Genomic DNA, 22843 nt, shown 5'->3' on the forward strand with positions numbered 1-22843 from the left:
TCACTTACTGTGACTCTGAGTCTATATTAATTGCAATGCAGAAGGGCAGTTATCAAGACATTCAGTCTCATAGCAAAAGCCACTTCCACTATTCTTGCTACAGCAGACAACGTCTTCCACTAACCTCTGATACAGCATATAAATATACATGTCACATAACATGATTCCAAACACAAAGTCCATAACTTAATTCTAGTATAATACATTGATACATATGCAAAGTATAACTATGCCCGAGCATAACCGCAACATCACTTAAAATAATTCTACTTTAAAACATAGTGCCTCATATGAATTGTTTCAGACCATAATTTGCATAGATTCATCTAACAGATTAAACACGGCAGTTGTTACCCCTAAGTTCCTACAGAGTCCATATCACTATCTTCATGGTTCTGTTTAGGTAGGATTATTCCTTGTAAAATACATAGATTTTGAGGAAGAAATTCCTTACTCTTATTCTGGACATTGATCTGCATTCTTTTGGAAATAATTACTATAAATTGGGTAATCTGCTCAAACAGGGGCTTTATGTACCACACGTTTCCAGTATAATTACATGTGGTGCTATATGTATTGACATAATTTCAGTTCTGTAGTATGGGTACTAAGCAAATGATGTATTTTCAGTGTTGTTGCATGGGGTGCTATGCATCAGCACTATGCCGATTTTTTAAGACCACTGTATGGGCTGGATTTTCAATCCAGGGTCGGGACATTTCTGGGTTCCAACCCTGCATCACTCACGCAATGCTATTTTTAAATGCTAATTATCTGATCGGGGAGGAGACAAGTTTGGCGCTCAGTTAGAGGGCCGAGCACCTCCATGAGGCAGGAGCTGCCTGCCTGGCGCCAGAGACAAAGGCAAGCGACAGCCATGATGGAGCCTGTAGCTGCCTTGCCTCGGAGAGCAGGAAGCTCCTCAAAGGGACAGCACCAAATATTAAATTAAACGAGTCGAAATTGTGAAAACAAAGGTACTACGCACATCTTTGCACAGGCTACAAGGGCTCCCGATAATTTTAAACATTTAAAAAAACACTTTCCATTTGCACAGCTGATGGGTTTGCTGCGAGGTACTAACATTCAGGTTTCCCAGAATCCCCTTCCAAAATTCCGGTGCCAACATCGCCTGCCCATGAGGTAACTCCTAAAGGAGCTTTACTGGCCCTTAATCGGAGGCGAGCAGCTTCCCCGTTCCCTCCACATCCCACCCCCCCCCCCCCCCCCCACCTCCTCCAGTACTGTCATTGAAAATCATGGACTGTCCCGGAGGCGACCTCCAGGACTACGATCTTCAAATCCGTCCTCTCCAGCTCCCGACCCCAGAGCCTTTGAAAATCCAGCCCTATTTCTCTGCTTGGGAGTCAATGACAGGGATCATCAATTTAAAATTATCTCTAAGAGATAAAGGGAAATCTCCTTCTACAGAAGGTTGTTGGAGCATGGAATGCTTTACCACAGGGATTGGTTGAGGCCCAAGACATTGCATCTTTTAATAGAAAATTGGATAAATATTTGAAGTTGGGAAAGTTACAGGGCTATAGGCAGAGAGTGAAGCAGTGGGATTAGTTTTGGATTGCTTTAGTGAAGAACCAGCACAGATATGATTTATCAAAAGCTCTCCTTTGCTGTAAAGTCCTATGCTTTTATCGACCTTAAGGATTACAGCAACTCTGCAAACTTGAAGCTGAAATTAAGTCTGAAGCTCACTTTATGCTTTCATCTATTCTACATTTGACCTGACATCTGTTAATCAGTTAACTGGAACATCCAGCAAATACTCATTTGGTCCTTTGTATTAATATTTTAGCCCTTTCTATGATTGATATTTGCCTTTCTCTGTTGGATATTCATCTTTTTAGTTGCTTGTTTTTCTTTTTCTTTCAATGCATTTTTTGCAGAATAGGCTAGAAGGTTGAGGGGCTAAAGCTGCTACTCCTGCTGCCATGTTCCTATTTTATAAATGTGGCAGCCGTGGCTCAGTTAGTAGCAATCTTGCCCCTGAGTCAGAAGGTTGTGGATTCAAGCCCAGATAAGCCAACTGTCACAAATTGAGTGTCTGAGACATGATTTCTCAGCCTTGCTTTGCAATTTTGCATGAGGGCTGTGAAATCTTGGGATTTTTCTGCTCAGGCAGCTAGTTTGGGATTGGTTTGCTGGCTTTCTGCTAATTGGTAACTTGGTTGCCGAGGAAAGCTTTTTAAGGTCCTGAAGCTGCCACTGTCTTTTTTTTTAAAAAGGTTAAGTGTCGCACAGGGAAAAGCCTGGAGACAGTGAGTCGTTGGGCCAGAATGCTCTCGCTGCCTTTCTCCCCCTCTCTCTCTCTCGGCTTGGGCACTGTGGAAGTCCTGGGAGGTGACTTCAATTTTTGGCCTAATTTTCAAATTCTTACATGCTCCCTCCACTCTTAACACCATGTTTCTTAGGCTGGAATTTTTGGTTGGGCAGGAGGTCCCGCCCACTGGCCGAAAAGTTGGTGGGGAGCCCGCCTGCGGCAGGCCTGGGGAGCCAGGCTGGGATTTTTTGCTCCCCAGGCCCTTAATTAGTCTTGGGCTGGACTTCCACCTTCTTGAGGCAGGAAGTCCCGCCTAATGGAACTGCCAGCCAATCAGCAGGCCGGCAGCTCTTAGTCCCAGCAACACCACTGGGAGTAGTAGCCACGGCTGGACCTACACCCAGCCATCCCAAGCAAGGTGAAGGACGGCCCCGGAAGTTTTTAGGGCCTCGCTGGGGACAATCGGCCGTGCCCAGGCGAGGCAAGGGGGTCGCTTAGGGGCGTGGGGGTAGTGTTGTGCATTGGGGGTGGTTGGGGCTTCGGGGGGCAGCCCTCCCTGGGGCACTAGGTGCCCAATCGGGAGAGCCTCCCAAGGCCACAAGAAGGTTGCCTGGTAAAACCACTTAAGGGCCTTGACTGGCCTGGGACGGGCGGGCTGTTTCTCGCTGCCGCCACCCCACATAAAATTGCAGCGGGGGTGGGAGGGGGTCTGGAATGGCCTCCCCTGCCTCCCACTCAATTCTACGCCCCGCCCCCCCCCGGCCACCCCCGCCACCAGCCTGCTCATTTGGGGGCCGTAAAATTCCATCCTTACTGTTTTTTCACATGTTCACTATTGATGGCCTCTCATCTGACCACTACACTGCTGCCCTCTCTATACACTTCTCTCTATCCTCTCTGCTTATTTCAAAAAAAATTCCCTGAAACATTTTTCTTCTATTGTGCCTTTCATTTCCCAACCTGCTCTTTATTTTTAAACATTCTCCTCCTGCTTAGCAGCCACTGTTTTGCACTCTTAAATGTAAAGCATTTTGAGCTGTATGCCTGCATAAGAAACACTGCAGAATTGCAAATTGTTGTCTCTCCTGTTACAAAAAGAGCAGCACAACTGTACTGTTCACTAAGTATGTATTATTCGACGCGATCATGTTCATTTGTTATATTAATATTGCAAATGAAACTAATGATTGATGAAAAATGATCATTGAAACTGATAATTGAAATCATACATTTTATGGGTGGGGAGTATATAATATTGCTACACAAGGTATCAGAATTGTGTGGGACAGGCTGGATGGACTAGAGGGTCTTTACCTGTCAGTTGTAATTCATAGTGACAGCTAAGTTAATACAAATCTATCATATTTTGAATAACTTAAATTTGGGGGTGATAATTGTTACTGCACTATAGATAAATGTTTAATGTTAATGCATTAAGCTGGGGCACAGGTTAGATTTCACCCGAGATGGAGGCAGCTGTTTCAGTCAATAGTGACTGTGGTGGGAGGACGGATCGTTCTTTAACATGTGCGGGGATAACAGATAGGATTTTTTCAAAGCTTTTTATAAAGCACTTTCAGATGCAGTAATACAGGCCGAGGTTTTCAGTGTGGGCGTGCTTTGAAAATAGTGCTTCCGGATGGTGTGTCAGTGCCCCGACGCCTCTGGGACATGCTACTATTTTCAAAACGAGGGAGGGGGATGGGGGAGGGAGCTGGGAACCTGCTCATCTCCAATTAACTGCCTGTTAAGCTCCTCGAGGAACTTGTTAAAGGGCTGGGGAGGGCCAGAAGGCAAGTTTGAAATTGCAGTTCAGCAAACTTGAACAGTCTGGTGCACATTAGTGCTCTGCGCTCAGCTGCAATGCGGGGAGCCATCAAGTCATGTTAATAGTGAAGAAAATGCTTTGGCAAAAAGAATTATTTTGTCAGAGCAGGTGTAGCACCTTCTAGTTGGCTGTTTGGTCACTTCTCTGTGCCATGAGGCTGCTCGCCCTCTGATCTCCTGCCTCTGCTATTTTGCAAGGCAGCGGCAAGCCCAGTCATGGCTGCTGCCTGCCTTTGAGGATTGTACTCAGCAGTCGGTTCACACCTCCTGGCAACACTCGGTACCATTAATTGGGCGCCAAACACGCCTCCAGCCAATTAGGTGATCTGCATTTGAAGATAGCATCGCATCTGGAAATGATCCAGGTGTCGGGTTCCTGACCCCGGATTGAAAATCCAGCCCACAGTTTTTGTAAAGAGCTCGGACCTGTTCGAGACGAGATAAGCCATTAATGAGGTTTATAAGCCAACTGTCGATCTGTATTTATTTATGTTTGGAAAAAATAGCAATTCATGATTTTTATATCAAATCTCTTGATTTTTAACAGTTTGTCTCTTGAGTTACAAGATGGTGGGGGTGGCATGTCTGCAATCCCCACTCCAGAGACTTCAGCACATAATGTAAGTTGATATGCAAGGGTGGTACTACTGAGGGAGTGCCGCACTTTCGGAGGTGCTGACTTTCTGGTGAGATGTTAAACCAAGGTCCTGTCTGCCCTTTCAGGTGGATGCAAAAGGTTTCGAAGAAGAGAGGGGGAGTTCTCTCCAGTGTCCTGACCAATATTTAACCCTCAACCAACATGGTGAAAAAAAAGGTTGTCTGGTCTTTTCCATTGCTGTTTATGGGAACCTTGCTTGTGTGAAAATTAGCTGCCACACTTCATACAATACAATGGTGATTACACTTGAAAAGTAATTCATTAGCTTTGAAGCACTTTGGGATGTCCTAAGGTTGTGAAAACTACTATATTAATTCAAATTCTTTCTTCACTACTTAATGTCTGAAATGTATTAGCAAATGATTAGAACAATAGTGCTCCATTTCATTTGGAAGCAAATTGAAATTGGTGTAACATTGGTGGTCTGACAATATTGCTGTTAGGGCTGAATCCCAGTGATGTCAGTATAGAAGAGTAAATGATTGGACTCCTTGTAGGTTTGGAATACATAAATATGCCTCATCCAAAATGATTATCCGTACTGGAATACAAAATTACATTTTTTTAACGAGAATCTATTTGCAGGGAGAAATCAGTTTACCTGGCTCGAGTGGTGCATTTTTAAGTGTTGGGTAGATCCAACAGAGTAAAAGAGGCCATGTACTGATAGATGGAAATGAGTATGAAAATAGTACACTGATGTTTAAATGTTGTAAATGGAAGCAATATAATAGATCACATTGTCTCACTGTTTTTACAATTTATAGAAATGGAGGCATACATTTAGCATGTTGGTGAAAGGTGCTCCGTATAGTTACATAACATAAAAATTGGAGCAAGAGGAGACCATGTAACCTCTGAAGCTTGTTCCACATTCAATAAGATTGTAGCTAATCTTTTACCTCAACTCCACTTTCCTGCCCAATCCCCATATCCCTTGATTCCAAATATCTATCAATCTCAGCCTTGACTATACTCAACGAATGAGCATCCACATCCCCCGAGGTAGAGAATTCCAAAGGTTCTTAATCCTCTGAGTGAAGAGATTTCTCCTCATCTCAATCCTAAATGATTGACCCCTTATCCTGAGACTAAGCCCTTTGGTTCTAGATGCTATAGCCAGATGAAACAGCCTCTCAGTATATACCCTGTCAAGCCTTCTCAGAATCTTGTATGTTTAATGTGATTTCGTTTCATTCTTCTGAACTTGTGGGAGTGTAGGCCCATTCTAGTCGATCTCTCCTCATAGGATGACTCCCCCATTCCAGGCAACCTAGCTTCTGATTTAAAAAATATTCTGATTTTTCTATTTGTCCTACCAAGGTGATAAACCTGACATTTTTCCACATTACACTCCACCTGCTACATTCTTGCTCGCACATTGAAGCTATCTATATCCCTTTGCAGACTCTTTGTGTAGCATTTTCCTTCCGGGGTCTGGAAACAGAGGTCGGGACTTTTTCTGAGTGCTGAACCCGCCTCCATAGGGGAGACAGTTTCTCATTATGATTTTCAAGGGGTGCTCTCTTAACTGGTATGGAGACAGGTTCACCATCCAATTAAGGATGGCAGGTGGTTTCTTGAAGCCGGAGGGCCAATCAGAGGCCTTCCAGCTTGAAAGGAGCAGCAGGCTGCAATGGAAGGTAAGTATGAGAGAGGTGCTTTAAGATGGAGGCGATCCCTCTCCAACTTAACAAAATCTAAATTAATAAATGTCTATTGCAGCCACTCTGGTGATGGGGAGTGGGTGGAATCCCTTTATAGAGTGGCCTGTAGCTGCTTCTGCACCCAGGCAGGCGGGGAGGGTCGCTCGGCCTGCCTAGAGCGCTTACCACCCCTCAACCCAGTCTGCCACTGGAAAACTGCCGACAGGCATCTAAACTGGCCCCCGCCACCTTTGGGAACCTGGAAGCTGACTGAAAAATCCCATTTGGCGCCTCAATAGGCTCTTAATGAGCCGTGGCAGCTATCCATCATGTACGAGTGGGTAGACACGCCCCAGCCCCCCATCCCACCTCTGCAAAACTGGCCCAGAGGCCAGATGAAGCTGGGGAACCAACACGCCGGCCGGCGGGGCTATTTTTAGCTCCCGCCTGCCTCCGTTCCCTGCTGCGGCGGGGGCTCAAAATTCAGCCCTTTGTGTCCTCCTCACAGCTTACTTTTTCGCTTAGCTTTGCATCATCAGCAAACTTCAATACATTAATCTTGGTCCTCTCATCTAAGTCATTCATATAGGTTGCAAATAGCTTAGACCCCAGCACTGATCCTTGGTGCACCTCACTAGTAACAGCCTGCAAACTGAAAATGAAACATTATTCCTACTCTCTGTTTTCCATCCTTTAACCAATCCTCTATTCATGTTAATATACCCTACCCCATCAACCGTTATCCTGTGCAACAACCTTTTGTGTAGAACTATTTTGGCTTTCTGTTTTATCTTAATTTGTCTCCTTGCAGAGAAGCTCCTTGACTTCACTCAGCGATCCAAAGTAATACTTTTTTGTGTTGAATTGCTGGTGTATTTACTTCCAAACACTGCAAGACACATTGAGGACACAAATACACCGTGCTGCTATGCTGCCTTTTCCAAGGAATGGCTGTTTTGTGCATTACTAAAAATTGGGTGGGAAGAGGCATTAGGATGTTACAATGGCTTCTTAATTTGAACAACCTTCCTGGCTTGCTGTGTAGAATATTTAGGATTATTTTCCACACAATATAAAATAGTAATTTTTGAACATAGCAATTTGGAGCTCTATAATTTGTCTTTTGTATTTAAGACTGCGATGGCTCAACAGTGATACTATATTTGCAGTTGGGGGATTTTCCAGTTTTGGCAAGTTGCATTTAGAATTATGGTGTGTAGCAAATTGTGTTTTGAGGAGTTTCTTTCTTTTTTTTCTTTTCTTTTGGGCCTCCTTATCTCGAGAGACAATGGATACGCGCCTGGAGGTGGTCAGTCGTTTGTGAAGCAGCGCCTGGAGTGGCTATAAAGGCCAATTCTGGAGTGACAGGCTCTTCCACAGGTGCTGCAGAGAAATTTGTTTGTTGGGGCTGTTGCACAGTTGGCTCTCCCCTTGCGCCTCTGTCTTTTTTCCTGCCAACTACTAAGTCTCTTCGACTCGCCACAATTTAGCCCTGTCTTTATGGCTGCCCGCCAGCTCTGGCGAATGCTGGCAACTGACTCCCACGACTTGTGATCAATGTCACACGATTTCATGTCGCGTTTGCAGACGTCTTTATAACGGAGACATGGACGGCCGGTGGGTCTGATACCAGTGGCGAGCTCGCTGTACAATGTGTCTTTGGGGATCCTGCCATCTTCCTTGCGGCTCACATGGCCAAGCCATCTCAAGCGCCGCTGACTCAGTAGTGTGTATAAGCTGGGGATGTTGGCCGCTTCAAGGACTTCTGTGTTGGAGATATAGTCCTGCCACCTGATGCCAAGTATTCTCCGAAGGCAGCGAAGATGGAATGAATTGAGACGTCGCTCTTGGCTGGCATACGTTGTCCAGGCCTCGCTGCCGTAGAGCAAGGTACTGAGGACACAGGCCTGATACACTCGGACTTTTGTGTTCCGTGTCAGTGCGCCATTTTCCCACACTCTCTTGGCCAGTCTGAACATAGCAGTGGAAGCCTTACCCATGCGCTTGTTGATTTCTGCATCTAGAGACAGGTTACTGGTGATAGTTGAGCCTAGGTAGGTGAACTCTTGAACCACTTCCAGAGCGTGGTCGCCAATATTGATGGATGGAGCATTTCTGACATCCTGCCCCATGATGTTCGTTTTCTTGAGGCTGATGGTTAGGCCAAATTCATTGCAGGCAGACGCAAACCTGTCGATGAGACTCTGCAGGCATTCTTCAGTGTGAGATGTTAAAGCAGCATCGTCAGCAAAGAGGAGTTCTCTGATGAGGACTTTCCGTACTTTGGACTTCGCTCTTAGACGGGCAAGGTTGAACAACCTGCCCCCTGATCTTGTGTGGAGGAAAATTCCTTCTTCAGAGGATTTGAACGCATGTGAAAGCAGCAGGGAGAAGAAAATCCCAAAAAGTGTGGGTGCGAGAACACAGCCCTGTTTCACACCACTCAGGATAGGAAAGGGGTCTGATGAGGAGCCACCATGTTGAATTGTGCCTTTCATATTGTCATGGAATGAGGTGATGATACTTAGTAGCTTTGGTGGACATCCGATCTTTTCTAGTAGTCTGAAGAGACCACGTCTGCTGACGAGGTCAAAGGCTTTGGTGAGATCAATGAAAGCAATGTAGAGGGGCATCTGTTGTTCACGGCATTTCTCCTGTATCTGACGAAGGGAGAACAGCATGTCAATAGTCGATCTCTCTGCACGAAAGCCACACTGTGCCTCAGGGTAGACGCGCTCGGCCAGCTTCTGGAGCCTGTTCAGAGCGACTCGAGCAAAGACTTTCCCCACTATGCTGAGCAGGGAGATTCCACGGTAGTTGTTGCAGTCACCGCGGTCACCTTTGTTTTTATAGAGGGTGATGATGTTGGCATCGCGCATGTCCTGGGGTACTGCTCCCTCGTCCCAGCACAGGCATAGCAGTTCATGTAGTGCTGAGAGTATAGCAGGCTTGGCACTCTTGATTATTTCAGGGGTAATGCTGTCCTTCCCAGGGGCTTTTCCGCTGGCTAGGGAATCAATGGCATCACTGAGTTCCGATTTGGTTGGCTGTATGTCCAGCTCATCCATGACTGGTAGAGGCTGGGCTGCATTGAGGGCAGTCTCAGTGACAGCATTCTCCCTGGAGTACAGTTCTAGGTAGTGCTCAACCCAGCGGTCCATCTGTTTGCGTTGGTCAGTGATTATGTCCCCCGATTTAGATTTGAGGGGGGTGATCTTCTTGATGGTTGGCCCAAGAGCTCTCTTCATGCCATCATACATTCCTCTGATGTTTCCGGTGTCTGAGGCCAGCTGAATATGGCTGCATAGGTGTTGCCAGTAGTCGTTTGCGCAACGCCTAGCTGTTCTTTGTGCAGTACTTCTGGCTGCTTTAAGTGCTGCGGATGTTAAATCGCTGGGGGCTTTCTTGTAGTTCAAAAGTGCAATGCGCTTAGCGGCTATGACAGGTTCCAGCTCTTCATTATGAGATTGAAACCAGTCTGCATTTCTCTTCGCACTTTTGCCGTAGGTGGTCAAAGCTGACTCATAGATGGCGTCTCTGATGTGGGCCCACTTGGTCTCAGCATCCCCTGTGGGAGTGTTTTGAAGGGCTGTTACAAGTGAATTTAGAAATTTTTGTAACAGCTGTGGGTGAGAAATTCTGCTCGTGTTGATGCGCGGGTGGCCCTTCTGCTTGGAATGATGCAACTTCTTTGGTCTGAGTCTAACCTTGCTGCACACCAGGGAGTGGTCGGTGTCGCAGTCCGCACTGTGGAAGCTGCGTGTGATTTGAACACTGTTTAAGGCGGCTCGCCTTGTGACAATGAGGTCTAGCTGGTGCCAACGACGTGATCTTGGGTGCCTCCATGAAACCTGGTGACAGGGTTTAGTGTGAAAGAACGAGTTGGTGATGCAGAGGTTATGATAGGTACACAACTCAAGCAGTCTCTGCCCGTTCTCATTCATCCTTCCAACGCCATAGCGCCCAAGGCAGGAGGGCCATGAGTCATGGTCGGCCCCAACCCTGGCATTAAAGTCCCCCAGCAGGAATAGGTGTTCGGTGTTGGGGATGCTGCTAATGATGTTATGGAGTTGTTCATAGAACTGGTCTTTAGCTTCAGGTGCGGAACAGAGTGTTGGAGCATAGATGCTGAGTAGGTGTACTGGACCAGAGGTGGTGAGCAGTCGGATGGACAGTATGCGTTCCGAGCCATTTGAGGGAGGCTCTATCATGCTGAGCAAGGAGTTTCTGATGGCGAAGCCCACTCCATGCTGTCTTGGTTCTTCAGGATCCCTGCCCTGCCAGAAGAAGGTGTAGTCTTGCTCTGCTAGAGAGCCACTCGCGGGGAGGCGAGTCTCCTGAAGTGCTGCAATGTCCACATTGAGTCTACTGAGCTCGTTGTTAATGATGGCGGTCTTCCGAGAATCGTTGATTTGTGTAAGGTCTTCCGACAGGCCAGGACACATAGTTCTGACGTTCCAGCTTGCAAAGCGAAGGGCTGGTACCTTCTTTCCTTTTTTCATGTTGTTTGGTGCGGTGTATCAGTCCACCTTTCGGGCAATGACCCTGAGCTCCAAGCACCCATTGAAGCAGGCAGACTGTGGCGGGACAGAACCTTATTGACCGGGGGCTGCCCGGTTTGAGGCGGGCGGTAGCTGTCCAGTGAGGTGCAATGACCTCTCCCACCGACAAAGGCAACCCGTGGCGCCCAGTTTCTACGCCAATTTATCTGGACTTATAACCCGTAACTGCTGCCTTCCGTGTTGTTTCAGTCGCTGTGAGGCAACTATGGAGTGACCTCTCCATGGCGCATGCCTGGGCAAATTTATGGAGGTTGAGAGTTGCCCAGTCGTCAAAACCCCCCTCTCGGCCTTTCTGGTGGGGTCCAAAGGAGTGCAGGACACGACGTTTGGCACCAGTATGGCTGCAGGAACTGCCGGAAACATGCCAAAGGTGACACATGACCGCCTACGGGGTTCCGCTCCGGATTTTCTGTTAGGGTTTACTCCCTTAGCCTTGGTCTCTCCCGAGACGCCCACAAGGCAGTGGGGTTGTTGGGGCCCCTACACAGGTGTAGGATGGTGCCGGTGGGAGGAGGGGATGCAAGGGGGAGGGGTAGAGGGAGGGGGTGGGGGGAGGTGCAGGGGAAGGGGGTGCGGGGTGAAGATGGTGCGGGGGGGGGGGGCGGGCTGGGACGGGGTTGTGAGGGGGTGAGCTGAGAGGGTGGAGCAGGGAAGGGGAGTTAATACTCGAATACTTCCCATTCAAATAAAGATTCTAATCAAAGAAAATTGCTTTAAGGGGCTTGGATGGCACAGCGGAACAGAATATTACTGTTCCATCTTTGGTTTTGGCATTTTGATTTGCAATTTCAGTTTAGTAAGTGTTAGCACATAAATTGACAACGAATTAGAAATCTCATTCAAAAATATGTTTCTAACAACAAATTGATTTAAAAAGCATTTTAATGAAAAAAAAATGGCCCAAGGCATTTCACAAATAGACATAAGGAGAAAGACAGTGAACCAGCAAAACAAGAGATTAGGAGGAGTGACTGAAAGCTTGGCCAGAGAGATAATTTTGAGAAGGTTCTTAAATGTGGAGATGTTTAGAGAGGCACTAACAGAGCGTACAGCTGAGGTGTTTGAAGGCTCTGCCACCAGTGGTGGTCCGAAGGGAAGGGGTGAACACAAAATAGGTTTGAGTCAGATGAAAGAAACATGTAAGAGCAGATATAGGGCTGGAAGAAATTGCAGAAATAGTGTGGGGCAAGGTCCAGAAAGGGTTTTTAGTAGGAACCAGTGTAAATGAAAGAAATGGGAATGATGGGTGAGTCAGCATTAGTGTGGGACAGGATACATATGGCAGAGATTTGGACAAGTAGAAGTTGGTTATGGAGGATGGAGAATTAGAGTATGAAGAGGGTTTTGTAGTAGTTGGGCCAGGTCAAAGCCTTATATAAAGGTTTCAGGGTGGAACAGCTGAGGTAGATAGATTCTTGATGACAAGGGGGTGAAAGATTATTGGGGGTAGGCAGGACTGTGGAGTTGATGTTACAATCAGATCAGCCATGATCTTGTTGAATGGCAGAGCAAGCTCAAGGGGCTGAGTTTTTATTTATTCTTTCATGGGATGCAGGCATGGCCAGCATTTATTCATTTATTTAGAGATACAGCACTGAAGCAGGCCCTTCGGCCCACTGAGTCTGTGCCGACCATCAACCACCCAATTATACTAATCCTACATTAATCCCATATTCCTACCACATCCCCACCATCCCTCAACCACCTACCTATACTAGGGGCAATTTATAATGGCCAATTTACCTATAAACCTTCAAGTCTTTGGCTGTGGGAGGAAATCGGAGCACCCGGCAAAAACCCACGCGGTCACAGGGAGAACTTGCAAACTCCACACAGGCAGTACCCAGAATTGAACCTGGGTCGCTGGAGCTGTGAGGTTGTGGTGCTAACCACTGCGCCGCCCCTCTTTGTTGCGCATTTCTAATTGCCCTTGAATAGGCCATTTCAGAAGGCAGTTAAAAGTCAACCACATTGCTGTGGGTCTGTAATCGCATGTAGGCCAGCACCAGGTAAAGACAGCAGATTTCTTTCCCTAAGGGACATTAGTGAACCAGATGGGTTTTTACAACAATCAACGATGGTTTCATTGCCACAATTAGACTAGCTTTTAATTCCAGATTTATTAATTGAATTCAAATTTCATCATCTGCTGTGGTGGGATTCGAACCCTAGGCATTAGCCTAGGCCTCTGGATTACTAGTCCAGTGACATTACCACTACGCCACCACCTCCCAGTGGCCTGTTCCTGTTCTTAATTCATATGTCCGTATGTAGGTAGGGCAGAAATGAAAGTAAGTGGCCTTTGGTGATGGATAGGGTGTAGGGTTCAAAGCTCAGCACAGGGTCTTTTTTCTTAGCGTACATGGGGTGTGAGCATCAATGCAAAGCCAGCATTTGTTACTATACCTAATTGCCCTTGAGAAGGTGGTGGTGAGTTGCCTTCTTGAACAGCTGCAGTCCATGTGGTGTAGGTCCACCCACAGTGACTAAGTTTCAAGTGCCTCACATGATGCCAACTTCATGAATGATCTGATTTAAGAGCAAGAAAGCAGAGTTTGTGGAGGGAACTGAAAACAAAGTTAGGCTGAAGATTTTGACTTGGATATGTTACTTGATGTCAGACAAGCAGTCTTAATAGCAAAGAGGAGGTCAAGGTCTCAAGGTACATGACAGAACGGTAGAGTTCAGTGTAATCTGCAGTGTAAAAGCTGCTCCCATGCTGTGAGATGATATTGCTGGTGGGGCAACCTCCAGATCAATAAGAAGGGGGGGTTAAGCATAGAGCTTTAGGGCATTCTGGAAAAGGCAGTTCAGAGAGCTGAAAACTAGTCACTTGTAGAGATGCATTGGCTGTGTTGGAATAGATAAGGATGGAATCTGGTGAACCTGGATAATGCAGGAAAGGCACATTAGAGAGGTGGTATGGTCAATCATATCAAATACTGTAGAGAAGGATAATGCATGTCGTTGCAGAGGAATCATTTGTGCCATGTGTGGCTAGTATCATTTTTGGTTTGGTGCTGATAGCGAATACCAAATGGAGAAATTCAAGTGGAGTTCCAGGGAACTCGGAAGGCACAGCATGGAAGCAGAGGAAGGGCGGACATCATCTGATATGGATTTTAAAGGGATGCAGTAAAATTCACAGTATTGCACTGAGAAATATTCTGAAATTGGGACAGAATAAAGGGAAGTTGTCCATGTAGCTGGTATTATTATACCTGAGTCAGAGTGCTTGATGCTGACATCAGCTGCCAATATGGGAAAAAAGATTCTGTTGCTCAGCATTGATGCCTTTCATCTAGATAGGTGTAAAATTTACATTAAAAAATTAAAGTTAAGTCTGCTGTCGTGTGCCATACAGAATATGGTGACATGTTGAATTATTTCTTTCTCATGGTGAATTGACTATAGCTCAGTGAAGCCCGCAGTACATGGGAGTTCTTGAGTCCACTATGCTTTAAGGTAATTGGGAAAAGAACCAGAGGCAAGATGACGATAATGTTTTTCACAGCAAGTTGTTATGTTCTGGAATGCACTGCTTGAAAGAATGGTGGAAGCAGATTCAATAGTTGAAATAGAAACATTTATAGGGATATACAGAAGGGGCAGCGAAGTGAGAGTAATTGGATAGCTTGTTCAAATGATGGGCTAGATAGCCTCCTTCTCTGCGGTATCATGTAACACCCACAGTCTAAACACTGGCACCTACTTGACTACTTCATCGTTCAAGCGAGGGCCTGCAGAGGTGTCCACATCACCCGTGCCATGGCAGGTACCGATGATTGCTGGACTGACCACCGCCTCATCCAATCTATCACCTTCATCAGCCTAGCCCCCAAGCAGCAGATGCAACAAAAGCAATGCCGCAAGAAAATTAACATTGAAGGCCTCAAAGATCCTGCTAAGGTGGCCCTTCTCAGTCAACACCTTACCACCAACCTCTCAACCTTCAACCACCAGGAGCCGCTGTGTGCCATTAGTACCTGGTCGATCCTAAAGGCCTCCATAACAAGCACCTGCAAAGAAGTCCTTGGCTTCTCCACCAGGAAGCATCGTGATCCAGTCCAGCGTAAGCGCAAAGCCTTCACAGACTGGAAACGTCATCATACACCCAAGGTAAAGCAGCAATCCTACAGGCTCCTAAAGGCAGCAGTGCAGCAGAAAATGCGGGACATAAAAAAAAATGGTAGATAGAAAGAGTGCGGCACCGACGACATGCATGGTTTCTTCAGCGCTGTCAAGGCGATCTATGGCCCAAGCACTTGAGGGCCCATCCCGCTGAGAGCCAAACATACAGAAAAACTCATCATGGACAGACAGGCAGTCAGTGCTCGCTGGAGGGAACAACTCGAAGAACTCCTCAACTGAGACTCTGTCTTTGACTTGAATATCCTCAACTCTATTCCTCAACATCCCGTCCAGCTCAGTCTCTGTGCTACCCCAGTCCGGACCGAGGTTGAAAAAGCCATTCAACAACTGAAGAATAACAAGGCCCCTGGAGCTGATGGAATCCCTGCAGAAATCCTGAAACATGGCAGAGATACGCTTCTGGCACAACTGCACAACCTCATATCCCTGATCTGGGATGAGGAGTGCTTGCTGGGGAATTTCAGGGGCACTGTGATTGTCACTGTATTCAAGAAGGGAGACAATACCGATTGTGACAACTTCAGAGGAATCTCCCTGCTGTCTGCCACAGGGAAGATCATTGTAAGGATCCTCCTCAATTATCTCCTCCCAGTGGCTGAAGAGCTCCTGGATTCGCAGTCGGGTTTCACCCATCGAAAGGCACCAGACACATGGTCTTCACTGCGTAACAAATCCAAGAAAAATGCAAGGACTAGTGCCAACTGTTGTACATGGCCTTTTTCAACCTCACAAAAGCCTTTGACTCTGTCAACTGCAAAGGCTTATGGAGCATCCTGCTCAAATTTGGCTTTCCTCAGAAGTCTGTCACCATCATCCTGTCTACTCCACAATGACATGCAAGCCGTGATCCTCACAAACGGAACCACCACAGACCCTATCTGAGTCAAGACTGGGTCAAGCAAGACTGTGTTATCAGATCCACCCTCTTCTCCATTTTCCTGACTGCAATGCTACACCTCACCTCCAGCAAGCTGCCCACCGGCATGGAGATAATCTACAAAACAGATGTTCAACCTACACTGCCTTCAATCCAAAGCCAACATCATTCCAACCTCATTCGTTGAGCTTCATTATGCAGATGACGCTTGTGTGCATGCTCTCTCTGAGCTCCAGATCATTGTCGACTGCTTCTCTGAAGCATATGAGAAAATGGGTCTTTCACTAAACATCGTAAAACGAAGGTCCTTTTCTAACCACAGCACAACACATCCCTCCACTCCATGTCTTGGGAGCCTCCTCTTGGCGAAGGCAGGCAAAGACAAAGAGGTTCATCATTGTCTACAATGTGTCAGATCAGCCTTCGGCTGACTGAGAGAAAGAGTATTTGTGGATCAGGATCTCAGGCCCAAGACTAAGACCATGTTTTACCGGGCAGCAGTGATCCCTGCGTTCCTATATGCTTCAGAGACTTGGACAATCTACAGCAGGCACCTCAAAGTTCTGAAGAAGTACCACCAGAGATGCCACCGCAACATCCTTCAAATCTGGTGGCAAGAAAGGCGGTCCAACAGCAGTGTCCTCTCCTAAACCAACCTGCCCAGCATCAGGGCACCAAGAACTCAAACCCAGCTCTGCAGGGTGGGACATGTCGTTCGCATGCCTGACACCAGACTCCTGAAGCAGCTATTCTACTCAGAACTTGATTATGGCAGGAGACTCCCAGGAGGACAGTGGAAACGCTTTAGAGATATCCTCAAAGCATCCCTGAAGAGATCAAACATCCCCGTCAACTCGTGGGAGTCTCTGGCTCGTGGGATTCTCTGGCTTGTGACCGTCCTAGATGGGGAAAGCTCATTCAAGAAGATATCATAGATGTCAGGAACATGTGGAGGCGAAGTTGAGGCATCAGAGCAAGCACACAAACCTCCAAACTACCTATCTACCTGACCCTTCAAGCACCGCCTGCCCCTCACGTGACAGAGTCTGCAGATCCAGCATTGGACTTATCAGCCATCTCAGCATTGAGCCGGAATGGAAGCAAGTCATCCTCGATCCCGAGGGTCTGCCTAAGAAGATGATGATTCTATGATTATATTTGTCGCAGCATATTCTTTTTTGCTACGTTAAATTCAGTATATTTGTAGAAATATTTTTCTTGCGGAATAAAACTGCATGGATCTGAATTGTTTTATTTTACAGTTAACCATGCTTTGTGCTCTTAGATCATTTAATTTTGAGGTATGTAAGTGTCTCAAAATTATTTGAAATCAGTGCACAAATCTAAATATTTTCTTTTTAAAAACATTACCAAAATGTTCAGTGTTGAATAGTCCATGAATTTCTCTGAAACTAGAATTGCTCCATCATTTCTGTAGTCAGTATATTTTAAATATTGGTTTGCCAGCTATCACTATCAAGGATTTCAATATGAATGCGAGCTGCTGATACTTTTCAGTTACATTTGTAAGTGCAGGATTTGTGCCTGAGGTCTAAATTCACTCAATTATACCATTGATTTGCTTTTTGTCTTCTTCCATTTGATGGACACTCGAATTTTTCCACATCAGCAAGCTCCTTTCATAAGCCACCAAAAGGTCACACCCGCTTCAAAACAGCTCTGACTCCCTGTGTGACTATGGTATAATTGGCTGATTGTGTTTGTGGTGATTGACTCACCCCTCCCCCATCGCAGTCCCAGATAGATGCTGGTTCCCTGAGGAGAATTTCTGCGATCCACTCTGCTCCTCACAGACGAAGGCAGAGCCATTACGCAGTTTGCAGCTGCAGCAGAAGCATCCATTTTTGTCTGATACCAGCTTCGTGCCTCGCAGGGGTTAGCATTTGTCCTCCCAGATGCTGTATATCTGAACTCCGTACGACAGCTCTATTTCTTTCAGTCAGTCGTGGCAGCTTTCATATGATGCGCTGAGAATGGTGCACCAGGAGAACTGTGCTTATCAGGTAAAGATGTCGTGATCCATAAAAAGGGACACTTGAAGTCTGTTAGCTTGCTTTTTGCACAGCAGCAGGTTCCTGAATTGTGTATGCTGCTTATCCTTGGTAACATATTGTTTAAAAAAGGCACCTTTCTAAATATTTTCTGAAATTGGACTGTTACAGTAGAATTTAATGGCAGAGTGTAAAGCTTATGCAACAGTGCATTTTATGCAGAATGTATTGAGAGTGCGTGTAGGAGAAGGGGAGGGGAAAGAGGAGGAGGAGAGCAAAAGAAGAATCAAATACAGAGCCAGAGGGAAGTTAAATTCATCAGATTAAAACGTTGTTCCAAGACAATATATGCATTGTCACAAAACATTAATTGATGTTTTAGTTACATGATTATGAAAAAAATTGCATTTGGGACACTTGGATAGATTGCCCAGTAGCAATTAAAGTTTTTTTCTGGTATTACTGTAACTAATGAGTTCATGTCCTTTGGGAATTCTGACTATGGTGCAGAGTATGCAGCAATGTTTCCGAGTAATGTTGCAGTTACTGCCTATTGAAAAATATGCAATTGATGTGTGAAAGTTGAATTTGCAGATATCTATTGAGATAAAAGAAATACTACATATGAGTGCATTCCTTAAATAATCACTACGTTGGGTTTTGATGGCAACAGATCAAGATTGATTTTCAGGATGGAATTCTCTAATAGCAGTTTCAGATGATCAAACTATTTCAATACTAGATTAAAGAAGCCAACCAGGGCCACAGAAGTAAGTGACCTAAAAGGAACTGATCAACCGAGTTCATGTCTTCTGGGAATTCTGACTATGGTGGAGAGAATGCAGCAATGTTTCTTTGTAATGTTTTAGTTACTATGTTGAAGTGCTTTGCCTCAGTAGCTGGAATCCTTTGGTGGCTGATGTCAATGCTCTGTCTGAGCAGCAGTAGACATTTACAGTAAATTGAGGCCATCGTCAATTATCAATTTATAAGCACAATGTGGTGCTTCAAAATTGCACGTTTGCAAATATTAAGTATAGCTTTATTTGCCACAAGACTAGCCAGAGTATTTCCAGTACAATAATTATTTTGCCTGCTGTGAGAGCTTATTTAAGTCAATTAAGATGCATACATAAAAATTGTTTTTTTTTAGAAAATTGATGGCAGAACTAATATAGCAAAAGCAGTTGAGCATGTCATGTTTAGAACTGTAGAGTACTTTATAAGGACCACAACTTGAGTACCATGTGCGGATTTGACCACCGAGCTACAAGGGGAACAGTCAAACCTCGGAGGCAGTGCAAAGAAGAGCTATTGGGCTGAGTGCAGTACCAGAGTCTGAGTAATGAGGAAAGGCTAGAGCAATTTGAGGTCTTCTGCCTTCAAAGCAGGCAGCTGAGAAAATACCTTTTTTTTAAAAACTTAGTGGCCTAGAATTTCAGCTGCACAATGCTCATTCTTCAGGCACTAAATGGCCTCCGAAGCCACCAATATGGTGGGCGGAAAGTGTGCTGCCCGTCATATTGGCAAATGCCAAAACATTGGGGAGCTGTGCCCACAGCTGAAGCCCTTCGCGTATGCAAATAAGCAGCCTGTCACCTATTTGAAGGCCCCACCTCAAGATTGGTTTACCTTAATTTATCCCACAATTTATCCCTCAACTAACATGATGAAAACAGATTATTGGTCACTCATTGCCTTGTTATGCTCAAACTGGCTGCTGTGTTTCCCACATTACAGTCGTGACTACATTTCAGACATACTTCAATGGCTGTAAAGTGCATTGGGACATTCTGAGGTTGTGAAAGGCACTATATCATGCGCATTTTATTTGTAAGCATTTTTCAGAGTTCTAGGTCAAGATAAAAGATGTCCAAATATGACCACCAAACACAATGCATAATAAATCACACACATGCAGACCCCTCCCCCCAGAGCACCTAGTGTGTGTACTTTCATATGTCGGGTAATTTTCAAACCAACATTTACATTTGAAATAACCAGACGCTGCTTTAGGATGAGGATTTACTTCCCTTCACTTCTGATAATGTTGTAAAGACATTTTACAGAGTGATATTGCATTTTGCATGTGAAACTTTGTTAAGTAGGGTGGAAGGAAGAGGAGCAAGGCAAGTGACAAACCCCCATTCCACCAACCTTGGTGATGTGAGTCCTGGGTGATTTTGAGTCCTGGGCCTGCTCTGCATGCTGCCAGTGAGTGGCCTGCTCGAAACTGATGGGAAGCAGCTGCTCGCCGACGTGCGGTAGAGCAATTTGGGACAGCAGGAGGCTGCTGTTTGGCACCAAATTAATAGCTTCCAGCTACAAGGGAAGTTTTGGGAGGCTTTTGCTGAGGGAACGGACGGAATCCAAGGCAGGAGAGGCTTAACCTTTCCTTGTGGTATTCAAAGAAGCACTCTCAATTCTCCTGGCTCCACAAGCAACAAAGCAAAAAAGGCATTATATGTTTTGAGTCTCTTGTGGTCCCAAATCCTCCACCCCAATCGCTGTCATCATCTGATGGGAAAGGTATAACGGCTTCCTCACTCAGACCACAGTTAAAATTATTGCCAGGATCAGATGATGTCATCAGACCCAGATGTGCATATTTTAAGATGGATCCCACCAGCGTCAGGCAGCTGTCCTTGCCAATTGCTGACAAATGCAGGTGAAAATTTAAAATGGCAGGATCTGCTTAGGATGTTGGCAGGTAAGCGATCTGGCCAATTAGAACTGCCCACACACCTAGTATCCGCTGTTGAGTAGAATTAAAATCACCCCTAATGAGTCAGCAGTTCACTTTTTACAAATAACATTGGGACTTTGTTTTGTAAAACTACATGACAACCAACAATCTTATGCATCTTCTTTTAAAAAAAAAATACTTTTCAAATCTAAAAGTAATGAAGGTGAGAATTCCCTTGGTTACATGGATCTGTGTAACTGTAGGAACAAGACTGGAATATGTGATGGGTTCCTTACTCTATGAGCTGAACCACCATTTTGTACGTCACATCTTAAGGGAAATTTGTTTTTCCCTTTTTTTTGGACTTAATTCCCTGGGGTCGATGAACTGGGCTCTTTCATGACTGGACAATAGAAGCTTTTAAACTGAATGTACCAGTTGACAGTGACAAATGCAAACACACCCATAAGGCTGGGAAATTTTTTACTTTGCCAAGTTAGTTTTACACTGGATGGTGCTACAACTTGAATAACTGAGACTATTCATTTAACCACATAAAGCAGGCATTGTTTATAGCATAAGAAGGAGCTGAATATTGATGTGTTTGAACCCTCGCACTTTTTTTCCTGAATTGTTTTGTTGATCATAGGAATGATTTTATGCATTCCAGGGCTGTGTTTGGAATGTAACAAAGAACACAGCAACAAATCCAATTTTGTAGTAAGTTGAGATTTACTTTTTAAAAAATATATATATATATTAACTTTTATTTCTTAAAGGTGATTGTTATCAATCCAAATTGGAAAACAGTCAAATATTTAATAATGATCAGTCAAAGTTAATACTTTAAAGAGAAAAAAAACAGACACTGGTTGTGTAGTTTTCGTGCAATTTTCTTCAACAGTATTTACAGTAGGGTACATTGACAGCATCATTACTCACATTGTACATTGGTTTTAAACGCTTTAGGATTTGGACACCAGTCATCAATAGTTATCCTAAATTTTCTGCAGCAATGTTGTATTGAGTTACTGTTACTATACACGAGGAAGAGGATGGTGATGTGCTTTGATTTAAATTTGGCATCAGACACGCTCCTTTTTTTGCTGGTCTACTGTAAAGTTGGTGAGGGGAACTATACTTACCTTTTTTTTCCCCCAAAATATACTTTATTCATAAAAAGCTGTTTAAAAAAAAAATTACAGAACGGTTCAAAAGAGCACCAAGTTGACATTCCATAGGGGCGGCACAGTGGCGCAGTGGTTAGCACCGCAGCCTCGCAGCTCCAGCGATCTGGGTTCAATTCTGGGTACTGCCTGTGTGGAGTTTGCACGTTCTCCCTGTGTCTGTGTGGGTTTCCTCCGGGTGCTCCAGTTTCCTCCCACATGCCAAAGACTTGCAGGTTGATAGGGAAATTGGCCATTAGAAATTGCCCCTAGTATAGGTAGGTGGTAGAGAAATATAGGGACAGGTGAGGATGTGGTAGGAATATGGAATTAGAGTAGGATTAGTATAAATGGGTGGTTGATGGTCGGCACAGACTCGGTGGGCCGAAGGGCCTGTTTCAGTGCTGTATCTCGAAAACTAAAACTAAAAAGTGCAAAGGAAATCAGTTTTCTTATTACAGGAGTGAGCTGCCTCACAACACTTCCATTCCATTTTACATGCCATGTACATTTTACAGCAAAACCATACTTGGTGTATACAGCCCAAGGGGTTTTCCATGGGCTCAGCCCCTCAGTTCACTATGGCAGGGGGACCTTACACAGTGGTCTTTCCACGTTGAGCCTTTGCGGCGGCTGCCCCAAGCTTTAGTGCGTAGTTCTGGATCGTGGAATGTGCCAGTCTGCAACACGGTTGTGGACATCTCTTTGCGCTGGAAGACCAGCAAATTTTGGGCAGACCAAAGAGCATCTTTCACCGAATTGATGGTCTGCAGCAGCGGTTGATATTTATCTCGGTGTGCATCCCTGGGAACAGACCGTAGAGCACAGACTGCTCTGTTACAGAGCTGCTTGGAATTTTTTTTTTATTCATTCAGGGATGTGGGCGTCGCTGGCTAGGCCAGCATTTATTGCCCATCCCTAATTACCCTTGAGAAGGTGGTGGTGAACTGCCTTCTTGAATCGCTGCAGTCCATTTGAA

General features: G+C 45.2%; 1 protein-coding gene across 7 annotated transcripts in view; it reads left to right on the forward strand.

The window, feature by feature from the left end:
• schip1 (schwannomin interacting protein 1) overlaps positions 1–22843 on the forward strand; it is a 763480-nt gene that overhangs the window by 605812 nt on the left and 134825 nt on the right. The window contains exon 1 of one of the 7 annotated variants that reach the window (XM_068042164.1): positions 17872–18024. The exons of the other annotated variants lie outside the window; for them this stretch is intronic. Coding sequence (XP_067898265.1) covers positions 17995–18024 — 30 coding nt within the window. The 5' untranslated portion in view covers positions 17872–17994. Of the gene's footprint in view, positions 1–17871; positions 18025–22843 lie in introns of those variants that run through there. 7 annotated transcript variants of the gene reach the window in all.

Source organism: Heterodontus francisci, chromosome 11 (genome assembly GCF_036365525.1).
Source record: "Heterodontus francisci isolate sHetFra1 chromosome 11, sHetFra1.hap1, whole genome shotgun sequence".
Classification (NCBI taxonomy): domain Eukaryota; kingdom Metazoa; phylum Chordata; class Chondrichthyes; order Heterodontiformes; family Heterodontidae; genus Heterodontus; species Heterodontus francisci.